Raw genomic sequence first — 21,136 nt, 5'->3', positions numbered from 1 at the left:
ACAAACACAGAACTTGCCATAATTAGGGTACCGGCCAAGAAGCCATGATAAAAAAATCAATGAAAAATTGAGGATGAAAGGTTGTGCTTATGGTTTAATATCATGTATAAATATAGGTAGCAAAATAATTATTGCTTAGTATTCACTGGTTATAATTACCTTGACTTCCATTTCAGTTGATACAATGGACCAATGTAAAGTTGGAAGCAAACCTGAGATTGTGATCATTGAGAGATGGAGTATACGAGTGTTTCGCCATCTGGGATATGGGGTGGGTTAGTGGATTTATTGCATGCCGTTGATATAATTGATATATTGCATAGCATTCATATAGGTGTTGTAGTGTCGGACTTATCTATGATTGCCATAGCAATGGCAACGTGTGGATAATTTTTGGAAGCTTATTACATTCTTGTACATTTCTAGCAAGCGGCAGTAGTGCTACATATTTGTCCATGTTCATTGTCGTGTAAGGCACAAAATATTTCACGAACTTTACGTTTCAAAAACATTAACATTTCAATTTGAGTTTCACCTTTTTGATAAATATTTTGGATGAATCATGAGCGAGATTGAAACTACAATCATAGAAATAACAATCACTTGATAAAAGAGTTTCGTCATCTGTGATAAGAAAGCATTAGATAAATTCTCACTAACATTAAAATAATAAAAAAATAGGTTCCAATCCTGTTTTTTTTTACAATTAACAACACTCTTTTAAAGTTGTGACAAAATGGTTAAATAATTCTGTAAATATTTTTTGCTTACAAAATAAAAAAAAATAAAAACATGGGCTATCATACCACAACCTAATGTTTGTTTATTTAGTTCTCACAAGATTCACAATACACACTTTTCCTTTATTTTTTATTTGAGTGTATAATACTTACATTAAAACAGTAGAAACCATAGTAAAGTCCGATCATATAACAACCCAGCATTCCCACAGTAATCCCAACTAAGTCAACTGAATACCAACGTGTGGCTACTTTTTCATGGACGTGACAGTTAAACGTGTGGTAACCAGCGGAGCATAACATGCAAGCCTGGAGATGTGATAGTAGAATAAAAATATGTGCCATCTTTCTCTACCCGACAATATAAACTTTCTAGCAAATCATTTTGACTATTTCTGTTACAATAGACACAATCCAGAATATATTTTTTTTATCTATATTTGAGAACTGTCGATATCATTTATTATTTTATTATATTTTTATAACTAGAACTATGTTTGCAAGCAAATAAGTGGGGAATGAAAAAGAATCTAATCTAACAGCCAATTTTACTTTTAAAAATAAAGAAATTAAAAAGTAAAAATAATCGGGAAGCAAAAAAAGTCAAAGTAACAGCCTGAGCTGTTCCATTTACCTGACTACACACAGAGAAAGTGAGAAATATGAAATGGTCGGCCACCGATGCCTTTAATGAAGACAGAAGATAGAATTGGTCGTAGAATAACAAGATGAAGAGATAAACAAACATCCCACCATGGGTCCATATGTTCACCAACTCATTCGACTTTATTAAAACACTGGAAGTTAAAACATATTCCGGGTAAGATGGTACGTGGGGTAAGATGGGTTTAATTTGTAAGTTCTCTGCCTTTTAAGTTATTTTCATGTTTTGAACCGAAATTATGCTCTTGCTAAAATATGTAGTCAGAGGGCATAAAGTAAACGATCTTTTAACGGCTCATCTGGCATAAAAAATGTGGTGAATTTTGACAAAAGTGGTAAATTGCTGGTATTTCATCAACTACGTAAACAGGTAATAGTATGAAGCTTATATAATAACCTGATTCTAAACAGAGAAGTCAATGTTTAAAAGCCAATATAACATTTAATCCATTTTTGCCAAGTTTTAAAGGCAATATCTCATTTGATCCATTTTACCCATGTCTAAAATGCAATATAATATTTCATCCATTTTCCCCATACACCTCATAATATCGGCTTTATATCGCATTTGATCCTTTGTTTTATTTCTACCTTTTACAGCATTGTTTAGCCGATAGATACGACCGATACCCGTGCGTGAGGAATGGATTGTCTTGCTGGAAGGAAGGAACTTCATCGTGTGAATAAAGGTGGATGTCTGAACGTACGTGGAGGAGGGAATGTGAAGGGGTGCGTGAAATCTGGGGTATAAGATATTGCTATATAATGAATCTCTTTTGGAGCCATTGTTGCCTCTTTTGGGGCCGTTTTTGTCTCTTTTGGGGCCGTTTTTGTCTCTTTTAGTGCTGTTTTTGTATCAACGTGTATTGTTATGTACTGAGGAAAAATGCCAAGGCTTGAAGGGGTTTTGGATAATAGGATATTATAGATGTAAGATGCTATAGACCCTATGTCCCTATACCTACATTTAAACCTGAGACTGACAGTGTATAATAACTGTTCCATGTTGTACACCTTACAAAATTAAATATGTGTATATGTATTTATAAATTAGGTATATGTAAAATAAGGTATATGTATATGTATATGTTTTCATATACCTTATTTACCCTTAGAAATTACAACATGGGAAAGACAATACACACTGCCAGGTTTTAGAAAAATGTAGGTATAGGGTACATGTACTGTTGTTGCACTTGCTTTTAAAAAGAGTATATAAATTTGATTACTTTAGAAGGTGTGTGTGATAATATGATACTGCATACTGGTATATTGTTATATATACAATGTGCGAATGTGGTGTAGCATGTCTAAGTGATTGATTAGAAGTGTGTGTGTTAATATGATATTGGTAAAACGGTATTGTTATTATATTAACTACTAAGGAAATAGGCTAACACACTAAAGGCCTCTCACAGTAATGTGATAATACAGGCATGGGTGTACACTACATAACACACATGATGGCTACTTATACAGCTGTCAGCGCTGTGGTTAGCACACCTGCCTCTAGCCCAGATATTACAATGATGCTGCCACTGCAGGCTTATGTGTCCTTGGGCAAGCCTTAAATTGCTCCAACCCATGCCACTTTGTATTATCCAAATTATCAACCATATGAAGCACGAGGTGTATAAATTAAAAATTACAACACCCATGTTATAACAACTGTTATTGCACTGCCATGTGAGAATAAGTAAGTTGCATTCAATCATGTACATACCATACCCGGTTATAACAAATGTGTCACTTAATAAATGTATAAACTTCAAACAGATGCATATCTACCTTGAAAAACTCCCATGCTTTCTGTTTGATCAAAGGTGGTGCATAATCAATGAAAACAGGTTTGTGGAGAGCATTTTGTGCAGACATAAATTATTAAAATATCAACTATAAACGTGTAAATACTCAATGCATAGCTAAATTATGAGGACCTAAAATGAAAAAATATATAAAAATAGGTTAAACATGATTGTAATAATGGAAAATTGGAGTTTTAAATTACTAATACTAAAATAGGTGGGGTAAGATGGGAAATGTTTTTATTTTCATTTATCATACCACTTGGTAGTAAACAAAGATTTTATTAAAAATTATATAATTGTACAGTTTCTACCCTCTGGGCTCCTAAAATTTTGTTGTTAATTGTTTAAAACACGATCCAAAAATATGGAATCTAGATTGCTTTCAGTATCCCATCTTACCCAACATTACTATACTTTTAATGTGTTTTCTTGATTTTTTAGCCACCCATGATATAAATTCAATTTATGGTCCCTTGGTTTTACTAATCTCCATTCATTGATGCAAAATATTCTGTAAGAGTCGTTTCCATATTTTCCAATCCCGTATAATTCGTTTGGATATCTCCAATCCTTTGTTAAGTAATCATTAGAAAACTTGATAATAGTTTGTGCTCTCAGCTTCTGAAGTCCTAATGGTTTCAGTAACTCAGCAATATGCTGCCATTTTGCTAATTTTGCGACTTCAGGGGAAGGGTAAAGCTGGAAAAACTGCCAGAGTACTGGTATTGCAACGGAGCCTTTAGTTTTGTTGAGAAATATCGTTGCTATAAGCAGTTTCCAGGGATCATGAAACAAAACCTCTTGAATTAAATTATGTGGGGACTTGGGTGGGATCCATAACAGTTGTTTCGTTACAGGTTGGTGGAAATTTATATTTTTTCTCTCTCACAAAATAAATGCTTCTTGTCCCCTCTTTATGCTTTAGCGTACACATTGTCAAGTTTTGAATCCATTTTAAACAACTTAAATATTCTGCCTATAAAATTAGAAACATTGCTTTTGGTTAAAAGTTAAAACTGATATAAATATATAATTTGTAGAACCATATACGAGTATTCAGTAAAGAAACACAATTCTTATTATAAAAATACACTTTTGATTAATAATTTACACAAAACACAGTGCATTACAGTTGTAAGAAACAGGGTTATGACCCACAGTACTTGTCTATATCAAAAAAACCTGCCATGCTGCACTGTAGAACCTCACCCATATATGGGTATTGAGAAGCTCATGAAGGTAACAAATGTAACTTTTAAACAGACATTACACAAGCTACACCAGTTACAGGCAAGGCACCTTTATAATAAAGCACAATCTTTTTTTGGAGCAGAGTAACAATTCTAATTTTAACAACCTAACAGTTATGTTTTATAGCTTTTGACTGTAATTGCTGCGCAATAACATTAACCAATAGCAATAATGCTGTACAATTTATATTAGAACACAGTGTGTAAGAACAATATGAAATTTGAGTAGATTCGTAGCATATGTACTGACTAACTATAGGCGCCATAGGTATGCATGTACCTATGTTTGCCCTGGAATAGGTTATGATACAGGTTATGTTATAATAATATGTTATGATACTATGATACCTTTTGTAGATGGTCCGTATACAATTCTTAATGGATAAATGTAAATTGGTGATATTGCATCTATTAAACAGGAGATATGATATGGTCAAACCTAAAGAACTCCCAGGTTTTCCAGAAGAGAGGTATATGGTATTAACATTGAACTATTGAACTCACAATTATAAGTGACAAAATAAATATTCGAATCTTTGTTGAATTAGATCACCACATATACCCGTTCTCCCCAGCAATGGATGGACTTGATGGAGCTTGGTCAAGAATCCTAAACACGTCGTTTATCGATGTATTGACACTAGAGGGCATACTTTGTTTTGTCGTCATGGCAACATCACTTCCGCTTTGCTCTGTGGTGACATCACGTGTTGGAATTTGTTTCCTCTGAGCAAAAGCGAGTTGTTGTTTTGTGAGGTCATACTGTAGATTCTCCATCTCTTTTAACCTACTCTCTTTTTCCCTTTTTTCTTTTTCTTCTTTCTTCTGAAATTCTCTTCTTTCCTTCTCTATTGTGGATTTATTTGGTTGTTTATTCTCATCATCATCGTTGTTTTCCTGAAATCCTCTCAATTTTAAGCGTAAACGGTTCCCTAATTCAAGCAGTCGACTTTTTTCTTGAACCAAACTTGATATTTGTCCTTGTGCTTGTTTTAACTTTACACGCAGTTGTGTATTGGTAAGATTATCAAGCTTTTTAGGGCTGAGTTCCAATGCATGTGATTTTGCAGCTAACTGTGCTTTGAGCTGCGTATTTTCAGTTGAAAGACTTTGTACCAATGGTGCTTGTGATGTTTCTAGTGTCCACGGTGTCTTTGCAGCAAAAGCAAGCGACATTTCGGAAATTTGATTCCGTAACTTGGTAACTTCCAAATTATCGTGAATTCCTTTGCGATAGAATTCATCACTTTCTCTTTTTGCTTCATTGAACTGAAGCGTCAGGTCCGATATTTTACTTCTCAAATTCATAGCCTCTTTATGACCTTTATGTTTCATTGCTGTCAACTCAACTTCAACTTGTTGTAATTTCTGCGACAACTCTTTTCCAGCATTCTCGTGTTGCTGGGACACAAGCCTGTGGTGATTAACCTGCAAATTCAGCTTCTGTACCTCGGATTTTAGCTCCAATTTTTCAGCATGTAAGTCACTAATTGTTTTATTCAAGGAACCAATGTGACTTTGTACGCATGGGTGATCAGAAGACACATCTGCAACTGTTTTTTCAATTTCCTTTTTCTGTTCCAACCCAGAAAGTCTCTCACATTTTTCTTCCAACAATCTTTTCTCTCTCTTTACAAACAACAATTCATTCTCTAAGGATTTCACATATGAGCCATTATCATGAGAGGGGAAGTCCCTTGTTGGTGCTTCATTAAAACCAACAGGTGTATTTTTCTTGTTCTCCGCAATTTCATGCAATTCACTCGTCATTTGCCGAATGACTGACTTCAACTGCTGGTTTTGTAATTCTAACTCATTTGCTTTTTGTAGTGAAGCTTCACATGTGAAACACCTTTGATTGTGACTATGTTCAGAATGTATATCCTCTCTATTCCCCATAGCATTTGGAAAAATATTCATGTGTGTTTTGGTTTGGGTAGTTTTAGAAAATTGTTCATGTTTTTTACTTTCTTCTGATGCCAACTTCCTCTGAACAGTGGCTGCTTCCAGTTTGCGCTGTAAAGTCACAACTTCTTCTTGTTTTTCACTCAAAGTTTGTTTAAATTGTTGCTTAACTTCTGTTTTTGACCAGATTGCTCGTTCCAACTCCAATTTTGTTGACTCGTGCTGACTTTGCAGTTTTCGGAACTGATCTACAAAGCTTTTTTCTCTGTCCAAGTTTAGTTGTTTCAGTGCAATCAACTTTATGTGCTTCTCATTAACTTCTTTATCCAATTTATTCCTTTGTTCGATAAATTCATCTCGTGAAGTTGTAGATAGCACCTTTAGGTGTTCAACTTGGGCTTCTAGTTCAAGAATCCGGTCGTTTTTAATCGAAGAAACATCGCAAATATTCCACTCTGCCTTTTGGAGTTTTGACTTCAATTCTTCAACTTTTAGCCTTGATTCTTCATTCTTCTGTCTTTGGTCATCATGTTTACTTTGTAGAATTTCCATTTCTTTGCTTAGCACCTTATGTTTCATTAACAAAGTCGAATTTTCAATTTTAGTTTCTTCGAGTTGTTTTGTGAACTTTGATTCTTGAGTGTTCAAAATATCTTCAAATTCACTCATAAATTCAAGTCGTTGAGATTCAATTTCACCTTTAAGCGATTGAACATTTTGTTCAAACTGAATTTTAACTTTTTTCAATTCATTCGTCGTCTCTCGATTTTCGTTACTTTTGGTTGTTTTTAATTTCTCCATCTGAAGTTGTTGATTTAGAATTCTTTTCTTGTAATGGTCGTCTAATTGCTCTCTTGCTTTATTTTCGTTTTGTAGTTTCTCTTTTAATTTTTCGACTCGTATTTTTTGTTCACTAAGTTCAACAAGACACGTCTGCTCCAAAACCTTCACACGATTGTGATCTTTGTCAAGAAGCGCAAGTTCTTTATCTCGATCATGTAAAAGTCTTAAATTGTATTTAAAATCCGCTTTTAGTTGGTTAAATTTCTCAAATAAAGTGTCGTATTCGACTGTCTTAGAGTTTAACACTTCTTGCAACGTTGTTACTTGGAATGAAAGAGCAGATTTCCATTCCTTTTCTTTCTCTAAAGCTATTAATTCAATTGCTTTTAAATCCATCGCATATGGTCCATGAAATCCTCTAGCACGTTTAGAATTTCCACGATTTTGAACAGAACGTAATTTAGATTTCGAGTTCTAATGTAAACAAACGGAAATCGTATTCCCGAAACTTTTTTTTGCCCTCTCTCGTATAATCTTACTTTCTTCTTTTGCAAAAAGCAACCTCTCTCGAAACATGAAAGAGACCGAGAATATCAAAGAATTATCTAGATATTATTAAAATGTAAATTGAAAAGACATTTAAAACGTGATTTCCCCTCCATTGATAACATACAGAAAAGATATCAGAGTGTACATTTTAAAAATTGTGTCGTAAAATCAAAAATGGTATTTTATAATCGTGTTGCAAATTTGTATGTATTAAAGTTGTTATATCAAAGAAAAAGTAAACATTTCTTGTAGAAAGTACAGAATCTGTTCAATTTTGCATCAATCAGCATAGAGATACGAATTGCCAGATTTGAACATAAATATCTTTTTCGTGCAGGTAATGAGAAAATCCCCATCAAAGCGAAATTACATGTAATCCGAATTGCGTCAGGAATTTTAGTTAACGACCATGTTTTCATGGTTATTATTATTTGTATTATACGTATATATACGTATTTATGTTGCTAGAATTGTATGCTGGACATAAATTAGTCGTTTCAAGTTAAAAGTGAGCTTTAGCATATACCGTAAGTTTTGTTACGTCGCCGCCTTTTAGAAAAGTCATTTTTTTGTTGCTAAATTATATTTTTCTTCGAGAACTAGATTTGTGGAGGTGTAAAAATATTGCTTTTTTTATGTCAATTGTGTCGAAATATTTGACCATTTATTTTCCAAACAGATCTTGCATTTTGGTTGCTATTGCAGGCTGTACTTAATTATAAGGAGCTGCTGTGGTGCTGTGGGCCTACATTATGATTCCTACTGTGATAAAGGTTTATTTAAGTGACGACCCATCCTCAGTTGTTGAGGTCCCCATCACACCCAACACAACAGCATTGGATGTTATTGATTGCTGTAAAGAACCTGGGGAGACCAACTGTCACCTTGCAGAGTTATGGAGAGGCAAGGAAAGGTTTGTAAGCTTGAGTGAAAAACCATACACCATCTTACAACAGTGGGGTTCGCATGCCCAAGAGGTTCGGTTTTGTCTTCGTCATTTTGTAAGCAACGATTCCAACCCAGGTGAAGGGAGTTGGGAAGCAGGAGATGCATTTAATAAATTAGATGGCGCAATGTTGGGGGTTAATAACTTCGATATGACGCTTTCAGAGCTAAAGGATATAGCTCAACGACAACAGCAGCAAATTGAACAGCAACAACAGACGTTGGTTGGAAAAGAACAAAGATTGAGGTTTTTAAAACAGCAGATGCAGCAGCACCAGGCTGCTATCGGGGAAAATGAAAAGCTTCGACGATTGAGAGAAAAAGCAGAAGCACAAGAAGCAAAACTGAAAAAGATTCGAGCTCTAAGAGGAAAGGTGGAACAACAGAGGTACCAGAACTCTAATATTTCATCTGAACTGGAAGCTGTGAGAAGTTTGTTTGAGGAGAAGCAGAAAGAGTTGAATGGAGCTATTAATAAAGTCCATGATTTGACGCTTCAACTAGATGAGTTAAGAAAAGGATTTCAGTCTGGGAATCAAACTTACAATGGTACTGAGAATGTCACTGCTACGGTTGCTGGTGGAAATGCTAATAATGATGAAATGGATAAACTTAAAAAAGAAATGACGATCCTTTACCGAATGAATGAGGAGCAGCATAAGAGGTTGGAAGATCAGAGAGTGTTGTTAAAGAAGAGAAATGATGATGCAGGAGACTTGGATCGGAGAATTGAGGAGCTGACTAATCGTTTGAAGCAAAAACGAATGATGGCAAACGGATTTTCTGGTGACTTTTACAACAGAGATGGTTTCAACTCACAATCTGGTGTCCCAAACATGAAAATGCACACAATAGTTGCAGCGGTAGAGCCTTTGGTTCAACAATCTGACCCTAAAGTATCCGAAGCACCGAGGATAAATGATAAGTTTAACTCAAACATGCAGCCAGGAAAAGGGGGGATGAATAGATTGGACAGATCGCCAAATAAACCAATAATCAGACGACAACCAGAAGGTCATTACGATCCAGGAACCAACAAAAGTTACACTGAGGATGATGCAAATAATCAACAAACAAAGCAAAACCGATTCATACGACCACAATCAGCTATGGCTCAACTTTTCCCTGAGGTTTCACAACCAAGCACCTCGGAGTCATTGACAGCTAAAGTCCGACCTATGTTTTCGAAAAGCCAAGCACCTGAACCATCTCCTAATGCTTCCAGTGGGTACTATGTGCTTAATACATCAGATAACCAGTCTCCAAAGCCAACTACTTCTGCCGGTATTAATCTGTTTGCTTATAAACAGCCACCCAACACTGCTGTTGATGGACCAAATTATCCCCAGCCTAATATAACAGTTTTACCAAGTGGTAACATTAAGTACATGCATACCCCTGTTGGACATCCACCACCCCCGTACCCTAAAGCCATAAATGAAAACCAAACCCAACCCAATGGTAGTATTGTTATTCAAAACAATCCGGTTGCAGAAAAGCCAATACGGGTTGATATTGAAGCTCTGAGAAGGAAATTTGCTCACGCTCCAAGACCGCTTAAGAAACGTAGCTCTATTACGGAACCTGAGCGCCCACAAGGTCCTAATCTATCCTTCTTATATGATCAGATCTATAAGAAGGCGGATACTTTGTTTTATCGGCCAAACTTGGAGAATAGTCAAAGAAGTACGCCCCCACCTGCCTATGTGGATCCTGGTGCAAAAAAAGGGAACGACAAGTCAGATGAAGGAATGGAAGATCTACAAGCTGATGTACAATCTCCTACAGCTGAAATTTCCAAGCAAAATGGAAATGAACAGAGGTCAACTCATCTGGAAACTTTGCAGGAGAAAGACAGCAATGATGATGAAAGAGATATGGATTCTGAACCGAGATTTAAACCTTCTACAGCGCTTGCTACAAAAGGAATACTCAAACCCAAAAATGCTCCTTCTAAAGGACCAAATCGTCGGATCAGATTTGATCCTCTAGCTTTGCTCCTCGATGCTTCTTTGGAGGGTGAGTTTGATCTTGTGAAGCAGAATATTGACCAAGTTGATGACCCAAGTGGAGCAAATGATGAAGGAATCACTGCCTTACATAATGCAGTCTGTGCTGGGCATTTCGAGCTTGTGAGGTTCCTTGTTCATTATGGTTGTGATATCAATGCATCGGATACAGATGGTTGGACACCTCTCCATTGTGCAGCGTCTTGCAATAACCTTGTAATGGCGAGATTCCTGGTCGAAAACGGAGCTTGTATATTTGCAGCTACGTTGAGTGACGGGGAAACTGCAGCTGATAAATGTGAAGAGTTAGATGAGGGTTATACAGCATGCTCTGAGTATCTCTACGGGACACAGGACAAACTTGGTGTAGTGCGGCAAGGGCAGGTGTATGCCCTGTACACTTACAAGCCAACCAGTGATGATGAATTGGAAATCACTGATGGGGATTTGATCGCAATTATTCGGAAGGAAGACGAATTTGAGAAGGAATGGTGGTGGGGTAGACTTGGTGAGAAGGAGGGTTATGTGCCACGTAACCTTCTTGGTATGTGGCCCAGGATTAAGAATAAAGACCATGAAGTAAAGTAAGCTGTATGTGTGGACAGAATTCCTTTAAAGTGTTGATTGACCAAAGTTTTAAAACTTTTTCTTTATTTGTAAATTTCACCAACTGCCTAAAACACTCTGTGGTCATTACACAATGTATTTAAACAGGATAATGTTCAATTTTTAACAAACCGTATTATGGTATTGCATAATGCTCAAATTAAGTAAATTGCATTTTGATTAAAGCTAATAACTGTAAAATTATTGAGATTGATATAACAACTGCAATTTAACTAAGTATGGTTGCCAAATTATAAAGTTGCTTAAATGTTCGTAAGTATTTGTGTTTAACTGTTAACAACAAAGACACTGGTACTGGTATGTAGGTACTGTTCGCTTGTATTCAATTTAAATACCAAATTTTGATGACATATTGTTGTATTTTTGTATGTTGGTAATGTTGCATTGTTTTTTAATGGTACAGATTGCATATGGTGCTCACATTCATAGGCGGTAAACTTTTAAAAACACAGGGGAGGCAGGGATAATTAAATACACATTCATATGAAACAAATGTTATTGGTTGTGATGTTTACTGATTAATGCAGTGCAGAAAATTCCAGGGTTAGTTTGCCCACCCTGCCACTCCAGGTTTAACGCCTATGCTAAAATTAACAATTCGGTGCTTATTTTAATTTTGTGGTACTTTGTTTAAAGCTAGTACTGTGAAGTTACAGATAAATCTATATAAGGTACTGTTTCATATAAATTACTTGTCTGAAAATTGTACAAAACACTTCATGCTTCATACATTACTCTATTTTCAATAAGTTTAAAAAATGTAGTGTTGTTTTCTTTGGTTGATATAAAATAATTCAAGTTTTTGTTATATGTTAATTCATTTTTATATTTACAAATTTTTCATATAGTATAACTTGTAGCAAACCCAGAACAAATTTCTCTTTGTATTCATTTTTTTGTTAAATTTTGTGGCAAGTTAATTCAATGTTTCATATTTTGTTGTTTCGTTGAAGGTGAATGATTTTTCATCCAGTACTGAACGTAGATAGTTATTATTACGTTTCAATCATGCTCACATTACTAACTTGTTCATATCGCTTGTGTCATCAGTATTTTTGCTTTGCAGGGTGATTTAGGATCTGTATAAGATATTTTAATAACTTAATACAATATGAATGGAAGATTTAGCATCTGCCATCTGTACTCTTTAAACATGCAAATTTGAAATACGGATATAAGCCTTCTTGTTGGCACCTAGAAAACTGAAATGCACCCTCCTTTTTTGCCCAGGATTGTCAGGAAAGCATGTTTAGTGATTGCTCATGTATAGGAGATTAGGAGTATAGAAGTTTATGTATAGGAGTTTCACTCGCCCTGTAAGGAGCATTAAGGTGGCTGTACACAGTATCCGAAATTCATTTGTTTTGTCTGTTTTGTCCAGATTTCGCTGAGGCATGCGGAACTCGGTAATGGATTTGCATACGACTTCGCAAGCGAATTCGCACGACGTTTAATAAACCCTGGTGTAAAATGTTAATGTTTTCTCTCTGGATGTGTTTATAATTCTACCTTGGAAAAATGTAGGGCCTATATAAAATATATATATATTTTATGTGGTTAAAGTAGGGTAGAAAATTCGACCAAGCAATCTTATGTAAAAATAAATAAATGTAATATTTTTGGGGAAAATGTTTGCATGCTTTAATTTTATGTTTTCTGTATAGTTTCCACTGTAGTTAGGCTTGCATGGGATGGAGTGAAGCTTGGATTGGTTGATTCTTTTAGTTAATAATGGAGGAGGGACTCGTTGATGGTGGTAGTCAACACAGCGGTGAAACGCCCGTGCAAGATTTATTTCATGAAGAAGCCGCACATCAGGTGGGTTTTAACATAAGTTGTGTTGATTGAGAAGTAGCCTTTGTTTGGAAACCTTTTGTTCCTTTGTTTTTGGTGTGCAAGGTGATACAGGCTATAAAAAGACAGAGCGTGTGGTGTATGAATACACAGTACACCATATGTGTCTTGTGTATAAAAATATACTATAAGACACACATGATATAACTTGAAAATAAGCAGAATACACCGTCACTTTGTATGTCTAATTAAGTAGCAAAAATATGCCACTGAATTAGTTCAAGGTGAAGCATGTACACATACAAACACTATAACACTGGCCTACTTGATTTATAGTGGGGTAGGGAAAGATGGGACACCTTTTTAACCCTTTTTCTTGTCCCATTTAGTAGTACAGTCAAAGAATTATAAAACCATATCCTTAGGACTATTATAAACGTTAGTTGTTGTTTAAAACGCAATCAGCAGTCGGGATATTTGTGTATTATGTGTTCAAGGTGTCCCATCTCCCTCACCCTACTATGTATCTAATTTATTATTACCCCTCCTAGCATGGTAAGAGCCACAAGCCATGGTGGAAATCCCAGTTCTTTGTGATTGAGCCCGTGTTATTTGGAACATGGGACGGAGTGTTCACATCTTGTCTCATTAATATATTTGGAGTCGTTTTGTTCCTGAGAACAGGTTGGATGGTGGTAAGAATTGTTTTGTTTATTTTTGGCAGTTCATAGTTTTTTTTCATTGAATATCTTTGTATTGTTTTTTTTTGCTTGCTCAAATTGTAACAATTATAGTTTTAGGTTCAAAACCCAACGTTTTGTTAAATTTTTTTTTTAAACAGTTGTGAAAAAAACATAAGACAAAACTTTGGTATGATAAAATTCTTGTTTTTTACCAAAAGATTTTGCAGAAAATAATGTCTAGATAATTTCCCAACTTGACATTTTTACAAGCATCTAAAGTAGCATTTAATTTTAAATCCAAAGTTTTGTCAAAATTATACAAAGGAACATCCTTGAAAATGTTATTTTTATGTTTTTACAAGCTTTTTACTAACTCTTACTAACAAAGTTCGTTGAAAAAAACTTTATTTTTTATGTTTAGGCAAGTTTTATTTACCAATACTTTTGACCTCTGACATTTAAAGAGCATAATGTTTATTATTAAGAAATCTTGATATAAATGCATTTATTTTCCCCCACACAGGGAAATGTAGGTATCGGGCTTGCTGTGCTAATTGTTATGATCACAATCACTGTGGCTGCTCTTGCCTCGTTATCAGCGATAGGAATTTGTGAGCGTGTCAAAGACATGGGAACAGGGGGTGTATATTACCTTGTGTCTAAAGTATTGGGCGGGAAGATAGGGGGAACTATCGGTGTCATGTATGCATTTGGATTGGTGAGAATAGATTTATACTGTTGGTTCATTTAAGAAATGTCAGGGTCTTAGTTTAGGAGTAGACATTTTTCTTTTGCTTTACGTAGCGGTATGAAGAACTATATAAATGTAACTGAAATAATGTTTATTAAAACAAATTTTACTATATCGAATATCGGGTCAGTTATTAATCCGTGTTTAATTGGTATACGACTATTGAGCCATTTTTTATACCTTAGCCTAAATCCTAAAATTAAAAAATATAATATTTTACTACTTTTTCAATCTTACAAAAAAAAGGTCCTAAAATTTTATACCGTGCTCTTACAGTGTGTTGTGTCAGCTTTGTACTGTACTGGTTTCGCTGAATCTGTCACGAAAACTTTCCACTGGGACAATGAATGGGCTGTAAGGGGTGTTGCTATTGGCACTCTATTGTGTTTGCTGGCAATTAATTTGGCAGGTAACATAATTCTTGTTATTGTTTGATCATAATTATCGTTCTGTGGTAACAATGATCATTGTATTGTCGCGAAAGTTTAACATTTCATGAATGTTTGCTATAAAGTTATTGCTGCTATTCAATATTGTAAAATTTAGTATATCTATTATATATGCATATATAATAGAAATTTTAACAGTGGTCCAACAAAAGTGAATATCGGCCTACTTGTGTTTCTATTAGAAGTTTAAATTGATAATAATTAAACGTAAATGGCTTGTTTGTCTGCTAGGTGAAGCGACCATGCTTCTTGCTTACAATTAAGTGTAAATATGTTTTTAACTGTAAGCGTGTTTTAACAACTGTTATCGTGTCTTTACGTTTAAAAATGTTTCTAAATATTCACTACCATAATAACAGACACAAATAAAGGTATGAATATTATTACAGTCTAGTTCAATTACCTATAGTCCCCAAAATCTGCTAATACTATGTTTCCAAACTTCAATATTCACATCTGATCCTCCACCCAGGTGTTAAATGGGTGATCAGGTTACAACTTCTACTTCTACTTGTGCTTATTGTTTCAACATCAGATTTTATCATTGGTACCTTTGTTCATACGGACCCAGGCAAGACTGTTTGTTGTTTCTGTAAAAATATACCACATTGTCATTACCACTTTATATTATTAACAATATTGCGTGGTTCTTATCCCCTGGTTTGCCACACAAAGTCATTTTATTCCAATGGTTTTATTCTATATGTGTGAAGTGCTACAACATAGCATGACCTGAGATTTAAGTCAGAGTTTGCCCATTACTCCAACACCCAAGGTACAGCCTATAAGGGACCACTGGGTTGGAGCAATGTCCGTTAGGTGTCTTCTCCACAGGCACATAAACATTATTTGTCATTATCAGTCTCATTTAACAGTTTAAAGATAACAAAACACCACTTTGTACCTCTTCTTACCTTAAACTACTCTCATTAGATATTAAACTTAATTAAACATGCATTCCAATTTCCAACTAGCTTTTAAAACCCCTCTCTGGCCTCAAACTAGCCACCCCATGACTTAGATTTTAAACCATGCTTCCCAGGTGCTGGGTATGTTGGATATTCACCTCAAGTTCTCCACAATAACACTGGCCCCTCTTTACAAGTGGGTGAAACATTTTTCACTGTATTTGGGGTGTTTTTTCCCACCGCTACTGGGGTAATGGCCGGGGTAAATATGTCGGGAGATCTTAAGAACCCAGCCAAGAGCATTCCTGTTGGGACTTTATCAGCTATTATGATAAGGTGAGTGAAATGTAGGAAAGCGGAGATCTGATTTAACTGTTTAAATGTTGTAGAACTATAATACCGTGGGGTATGATGAGACACCTTTAGCACACAATATCCAAATACTCTGGTCGTGATTTAAACAATTAACAACGGTCTATAGGAGTCGTGGGGATACAGTTTTATAATTCTTTAAATATTCTTTGTTTACTACCAAATGGGACAAGAAAATGGAATAAAACTGTCTTTCATCTTCCTCCACCCTACTATTATATAGATTTGATAATTTTCTAGAATAGTAAACTAAAGCAGTGGTCTTCACACTTTTTCCTATTTAATTTTTTTTCTGGTCTTCACACTTTTTCCTATTATTTTTTTTTTCTTAAAAATACAATAATGAAACCTTAAATTTCAACTGGCGGTATTGTTTATACTTCAGTTCACCTTATTCGGTGCAGATTTTTATGGATATTTTAGCAACATTTAAAAATTCTCCAACAATTTATATTGGTTTGTGATTTTGAAAAATCCTGCTCTGTATTGACGTCATAGTTTGTACTAATCACTGCTTTTTATTTTCAGCTTCATTTTATACTTAGTGTTCGTTTTATTACTTGGTTCAACTTGCACAAGAATTGCTTTACAAACTGACTTCATGATTGCTGAAAAGGTAAAATGTCACTGTTTTACATTTAAGTGAATGCAACATATTTATCCTTGCGTGGTATGCAATGACATTGGTTACCTGTGTAACTTAGTGGGTGATTGTTGTTTGTATGGCTTCCACTTTAGATAATAATATTAATTTATTATGCACATGGTTGGAGCAATTGCCGTTAAGTGTTTTGTCCAATGATGTAACTATATATGATTGATTTCTATGCAATCGTTTATCCACAATGCCATGGTGTCAGGCTTTTTACCTTAACTAACTCATAAATATCCATTTGTTAATATACTACCACACATAGGTATCAGCAGTTGGTGTATTATGGCTTATTGGTATCTACATGTCAAGTACCTCATCATGCAGTACAGGTAATGTTCATTATTATTTTATTTAAATATGAGACTAATGATGTTAGTTTTAGTTGAAATATATTATATCTAACAGTATTCGTTGGACTTGATTTTTTTGTTACATATTTCGTAGCCCTTGATCCTGACTACTATTACTTTGCAAGAAAATGAAGTCTTTGTAACTTTTTTTTACTGGTTATTCTATTGTATATGGGTGTCTCCTTTGAAAAGATTCGTCTGGGAACCTGTTATTTGGCCAGAGTTGACTCATTATCCCAACATTGTATATACATTCTACTTTTTATGAATAAGGTCATACAGCGAGGCATGCCTGGAAACCTGTCATTTAAACCAGAATTATCCAATTACCTTCCAAACACCTGTGTATTAAACCAGTTTATATTATTTTGTTCGTGCAACAAGCATGCTGTAACTGGTACAATATCTTCATCTTAAGTGTGATTTTCCATTTTTCCATATATGTAGTTTTGTATCTCTTGTTTCATTGGTTGTAACAAACACATCTTATTTTTCTGTTACTCCTGCTACCAGTCATAATGTAAAAAATCTTTCAACGGCTCATCTGGTATGAAAAATTGTAGTGTGTTTCCACTTTCGTCCGCTATCTGGTCTAAATATGGGAAATGCGCTTCCTTTTTTTTTAACCAAATGGGTCGTTGAACCATCTTAATCTTAACATATACGTTCCACATTATATATAACAGTTATATTCCATTTTATATAGGTTTATATGGTGCACCACGTGTTCTACAAAGCATTGCCAACGAAAATGTGATTCCAGCTATCAGGTTTATGGGGAAAGGGGTAAGTGATGTCATAATGCTTGCAACAGTGGCTTTTATGATGTCATAATAGCCCCACCAATGTTTAAATAAGGGGTGGCATGGTATGTGATTAAAATCATCATTAAAATTTTGTGTATGCTTGTTTGGTTGGTGGGAAATATTATATAAAATACTAAATTTATTGTAGTATTGTTGTTAAAAACTGGCATTTTTTTATTATGTTGTCTAAAGTAATAAAATATAATCTCAAATCCTATTTTATTGTATTTACAATATTATTATTTTTACTTTATTATTTAGTTCCACATATAAATTTACTTTTAATAAAAAGTTACCCAACTTCAAAACTTTATATTTCATTCTCACCGTAAAGAAATCCACATTTGGTTTTCCATTCTTATATGTTTATACAAAGGGTGGCATACGCTGTTGTGTAAACTTACGCTACAGGTTTTCATACAAGCTTTATCCATAGTTGTTTATTCAGTCAACACATGATAGTAGGCGATGCTGTGTAAATGGTAGCAGTTATTACCATGTTAATTATACTACTATGACACATTGGGTATATTTCAAAGAATTTGAGTAAATAAAATTAAAAAAATTAATCAAAAAGGATATGAAAACAATATTTATAATATATATAAATATGTTTATGACATTTTTATAGCTTTTAATTAAATTATTTAACAAAACAAAGGGACCACCCGTCTACCCAACACACATATATAAAATATTTGGTATGGAGAACATTTAGGGCGTTTTTAAATTAAACATTACAACCAACCAATAAAGTGAAAAACCTCATTGGTGTTTCCAACCTCAGTTTTATTTTAAAAGTTAAACATCTTTGTTTACAAATACTCACCTTGCTAAGATTCCTATGTTATATATAGTAGGATTGGGGAAGGTGGGACAACTTTTTTATTTTATTAGTCAACAAAGAACATTTAAAGAGGTATAAAACCGTATCCTCACAACTTACATAGACCGCTGTTAATTGTTTAAAACACTATCAGGATATTTTAATATTAAGTGCTAAAGGTATCCCGTCTTACCCCATAGTTTTATATAGATTTCACTTCAGCGGTTTGATTCCATCCAATTTTCTTTAAAGCATGTTTCATTTTATTTAAACTTTGATGCAACCTATATTCTATTTAATTATTTCTATCTATATACAAATTTTGATATTTTTTTGTGATTGTGTCATTTAACCCTAACCTCCCCACTGCATGTTGCATGTTTCAGTTCGGAGCGAACAAGACACCCGTGATCGCGATATGCGTCGTTGGGCTCGTCTCGTTATTGTTCATATTCATCGGAAATTTGAATCTCATTTCTCCCGTGATAACATGTAACTTCATGTTGGTGTATGCTTCCGTGGATTACTCATATTTTGCTCTTGCTATGAGCTATGACAAACGAATTAAAAATTTCAGCAAATATAAGGTGCATATTTACACCGGTAGTGTCTGCTATATTAGTGGCAATCTTTTAAAAACCTCAATGACAAACTAATTAGGACTGCAGTAGTAATGAATGGTAATTTTTGCTATTTTGTTTCACTGCATTTTCGGCCACTATTTTTTTTACTGTGCCACTGGGATTTTTTCAGAAACTGTGAAATGTTTAACCGAAATGGATTCCCTTTAAACAAACCAATATTTTTTATAAGATTTTTATTTTATGCATGTTTTTGTCATGAGCATGGTTTATTTGTTTGCTGCATTATGTTCCAATATGTTGGCAGGAGGTGTTTTTATTAAGGTGTATATATTATTATCTTCATAATGTAACCCATGTGTTAAGCTTTTATTATAAAGATATTTCATAAAATACGTCCTGTTTTATTGAGTCTGATATCCAATGTAATGTTTTTCACTTAGTAACAAAAGTAACGTAATTTTGTCCTAAATTTTGGTGTTCACCCTCAAAATCTTAACACTAAGTAAGTACAAACATTCAATCGAAATAGGAATCCAGCTCACCCAACCAACGCAAGGCAAGCCCCCGTGTAAGACACGTAAGTTACGGATCAAACGAGATAAGACCTGGAACTATGGATGAATTTACTAAGGACCTTGACACCATGGAAAAAATATCAAAGGTATGTCATTTAACTTTAAACTATATATAATATATATAAAGTAGTATAGGTTAGAAATTTAAATAATGGAAGTTGTTGATTTTCAGGAGAAGGAAAATGAAACAGCAACAGCCACACAGAAAGACACAATACAAAGAACAGGTTAGATAGTAATGTTTATTTCCCATGCCAGCATTAAACTTGGTGGGGTTGCAACAAATAACAATAACATAATCTTAATTTATCTTTTCTATCACCATCCAAAGGTCTCTTAATTAACATAATAAAGAGATGGGAAATAATAGAAACAATACTCATCATTACATGAAATTTTTGTAGCCTAGATATAGAAATTAACTGACATTATCAACAGGTAGAGAGTATTTGAAACAAAGTTATGGTTTGGATGAAAATGAAAAGGTAATTTTTTTATAGTTTTTGTGGTGTTTGATATTTAGGCATAAAAGAATAAATATTTGCGATTTTGTGAATGAAAAAATCTAGTTAATGTGGCCAAAATTTCCTTTTGAGGTTTTCAGAATCAAACCTTCAAATCAAACTTTATCTTCTATTCAAATATTCTATTCAAAAAAGTTATCTTCTATTCAAAAAAACTTCTATTCAAATCGAACTTTATCTAGTCTAGTTTAAATAAAATTAGATTTTAAGTATACACTAATTTATTCATTAGTTTTTACAGAGCACAAATAAAAAGGTAATTTATCTTAATGTTCATGTTTAGTTGAAATGTTGACATAATTAATACGGTTGATTTACTTTTATTATTGTAATGTATATTGTTTTAACAGAACGTTGATCAACCTGATGATAATGCAAGCGATGCAGTGGAAGCTACAGAAGAACAAACTCAATATCAGGTTTGTTTTATAAACTGTATATAATTTATGTATGGATGATTGTGGACCTCATTCATATAGAATAGAATGTGCATAGACAATGTCGATGTAATGTGCCAACTATAGCCTTAACCCCAGGTCCCATGGTATGCCTCAGTCCGTCACCCATATAGAATAGAATA

General features: G+C 34.2%; 4 protein-coding genes across 8 annotated transcripts in view; 2 read left to right on the top strand and 2 right to left on the bottom strand.

Moving 5' to 3' along the window:
• Positions 1-3,342, bottom strand: part of LOC108951060 (progestin and adipoQ receptor family member 3-like) — a 6,768-nt gene extending 3,426 nt beyond the window's left edge. Inside the window, exons 1-6 of one of the 2 annotated variants that reach the window (XM_026838701.1) lie at positions 3,192-3,342; positions 1,995-2,143; positions 1,375-1,537; positions 894-1,049; positions 536-624; positions 160-259 (exon numbers count right to left, since the gene is read on the bottom strand). In XM_026838701.1, coding sequence (XP_026694502.1) covers positions 160-259; positions 536-624; positions 894-1,049; positions 1,375-1,537; positions 1,995-2,143; positions 3,192-3,278 — 744 coding nt within the window. In that variant the 5' untranslated portion in view covers positions 3,279-3,342. The remainder of the gene's footprint in view (positions 1-159; positions 260-535; positions 625-893; positions 1,050-1,374; positions 1,538-1,994; positions 2,144-3,191) is intronic. The other variant, XM_018817735.2, reaches the window with a different exon arrangement.
• A 752-nt stretch (positions 3,343-4,094) lies between these two features.
• On the bottom strand, positions 4,095-7,650 carry LOC100177136 (coiled-coil domain-containing protein 57). Its single transcript, XM_026838665.1, has one exon. The coding sequence runs from the start codon at positions 7,543-7,545 to the stop codon at positions 5,011-5,013; it is 2,535 nt and encodes an 844-aa protein (XP_026694466.1). The 5' UTR covers positions 7,546-7,650; the 3' UTR covers positions 4,095-5,010.
• Positions 7,651-8,384: 734 nt separating this feature from the next.
• Positions 8,385-12,345, top strand: LOC100181784 (apoptosis-stimulating of p53 protein 1). The gene has a single exon (XM_002123552.5). The coding sequence runs from the start codon at positions 8,451-8,453 to the stop codon at positions 11,238-11,240; it is 2,790 nt and encodes a 929-aa protein (XP_002123588.1). The 5' UTR covers positions 8,385-8,450; the 3' UTR covers positions 11,241-12,345.
• A 24-nt stretch (positions 12,346-12,369) lies between these two features.
• The window catches only part of LOC100185686 (solute carrier family 12 member 8-like), a 13,286-nt gene continuing 4,519 nt past the window's right edge, over positions 12,370-21,136 (top strand). The window contains exons 1-14 of one of the 4 annotated variants that reach the window (XM_002119709.5): positions 12,371-13,097; positions 13,625-13,768; positions 14,280-14,474; positions 14,784-14,916; positions 15,429-15,527; positions 15,999-16,200; positions 16,765-16,852; positions 17,154-17,220; positions 17,948-18,027; positions 19,260-19,460; positions 19,987-20,118; positions 20,205-20,259; positions 20,471-20,517; positions 20,907-20,975. In XM_002119709.5, coding sequence (XP_002119745.1) covers positions 13,011-13,097; positions 13,625-13,768; positions 14,280-14,474; positions 14,784-14,916; positions 15,429-15,527; positions 15,999-16,200; positions 16,765-16,852; positions 17,154-17,220; positions 17,948-18,027; positions 19,260-19,460; positions 19,987-20,118; positions 20,205-20,259; positions 20,471-20,517; positions 20,907-20,975 — 1,599 coding nt within the window. In that variant the 5' untranslated portion in view covers positions 12,371-13,010. Of the gene's footprint in view, positions 13,098-13,624; positions 13,769-14,279; positions 14,475-14,783; positions 14,917-15,428; positions 15,528-15,998; positions 16,201-16,764; positions 16,853-17,153; positions 17,221-17,947; positions 18,028-19,259; positions 19,461-19,986; positions 20,119-20,204; positions 20,260-20,470; positions 20,518-20,906; positions 20,976-21,136 lie in introns of all 4 variants that reach the window. The other 3 variants (XM_018811506.2, XM_026838675.1, XM_026838671.1) reach the window with 3 other exon arrangements.

The sequence above is a fragment of the Ciona intestinalis genome, chromosome 1 (genome assembly GCF_000224145.3).
Source record: "Ciona intestinalis chromosome 1, KH, whole genome shotgun sequence".
Lineage (NCBI taxonomy): Eukaryota > Metazoa > Chordata > Ascidiacea > Phlebobranchia > Cionidae > Ciona > Ciona intestinalis.
Note: the sequence above shows the minus strand (reverse complement) of the source record. Positions and strands in the feature narration are given on the sequence as shown.

Coding starts and splice junctions, on each gene's coding strand:
- LOC100177136 (XM_026838665.1), bottom strand. CDS start 7,545: ATGGATTTAAAAGCAATTGAATTAATAGCTTTAGAGAAAGAAAAGGAA.
- LOC100181784 (XM_002123552.5), top strand. CDS start 8,451: ATGATTCCTACTGTGATAAAGGTTTATTTAAGTGACGACCCATCCTCA.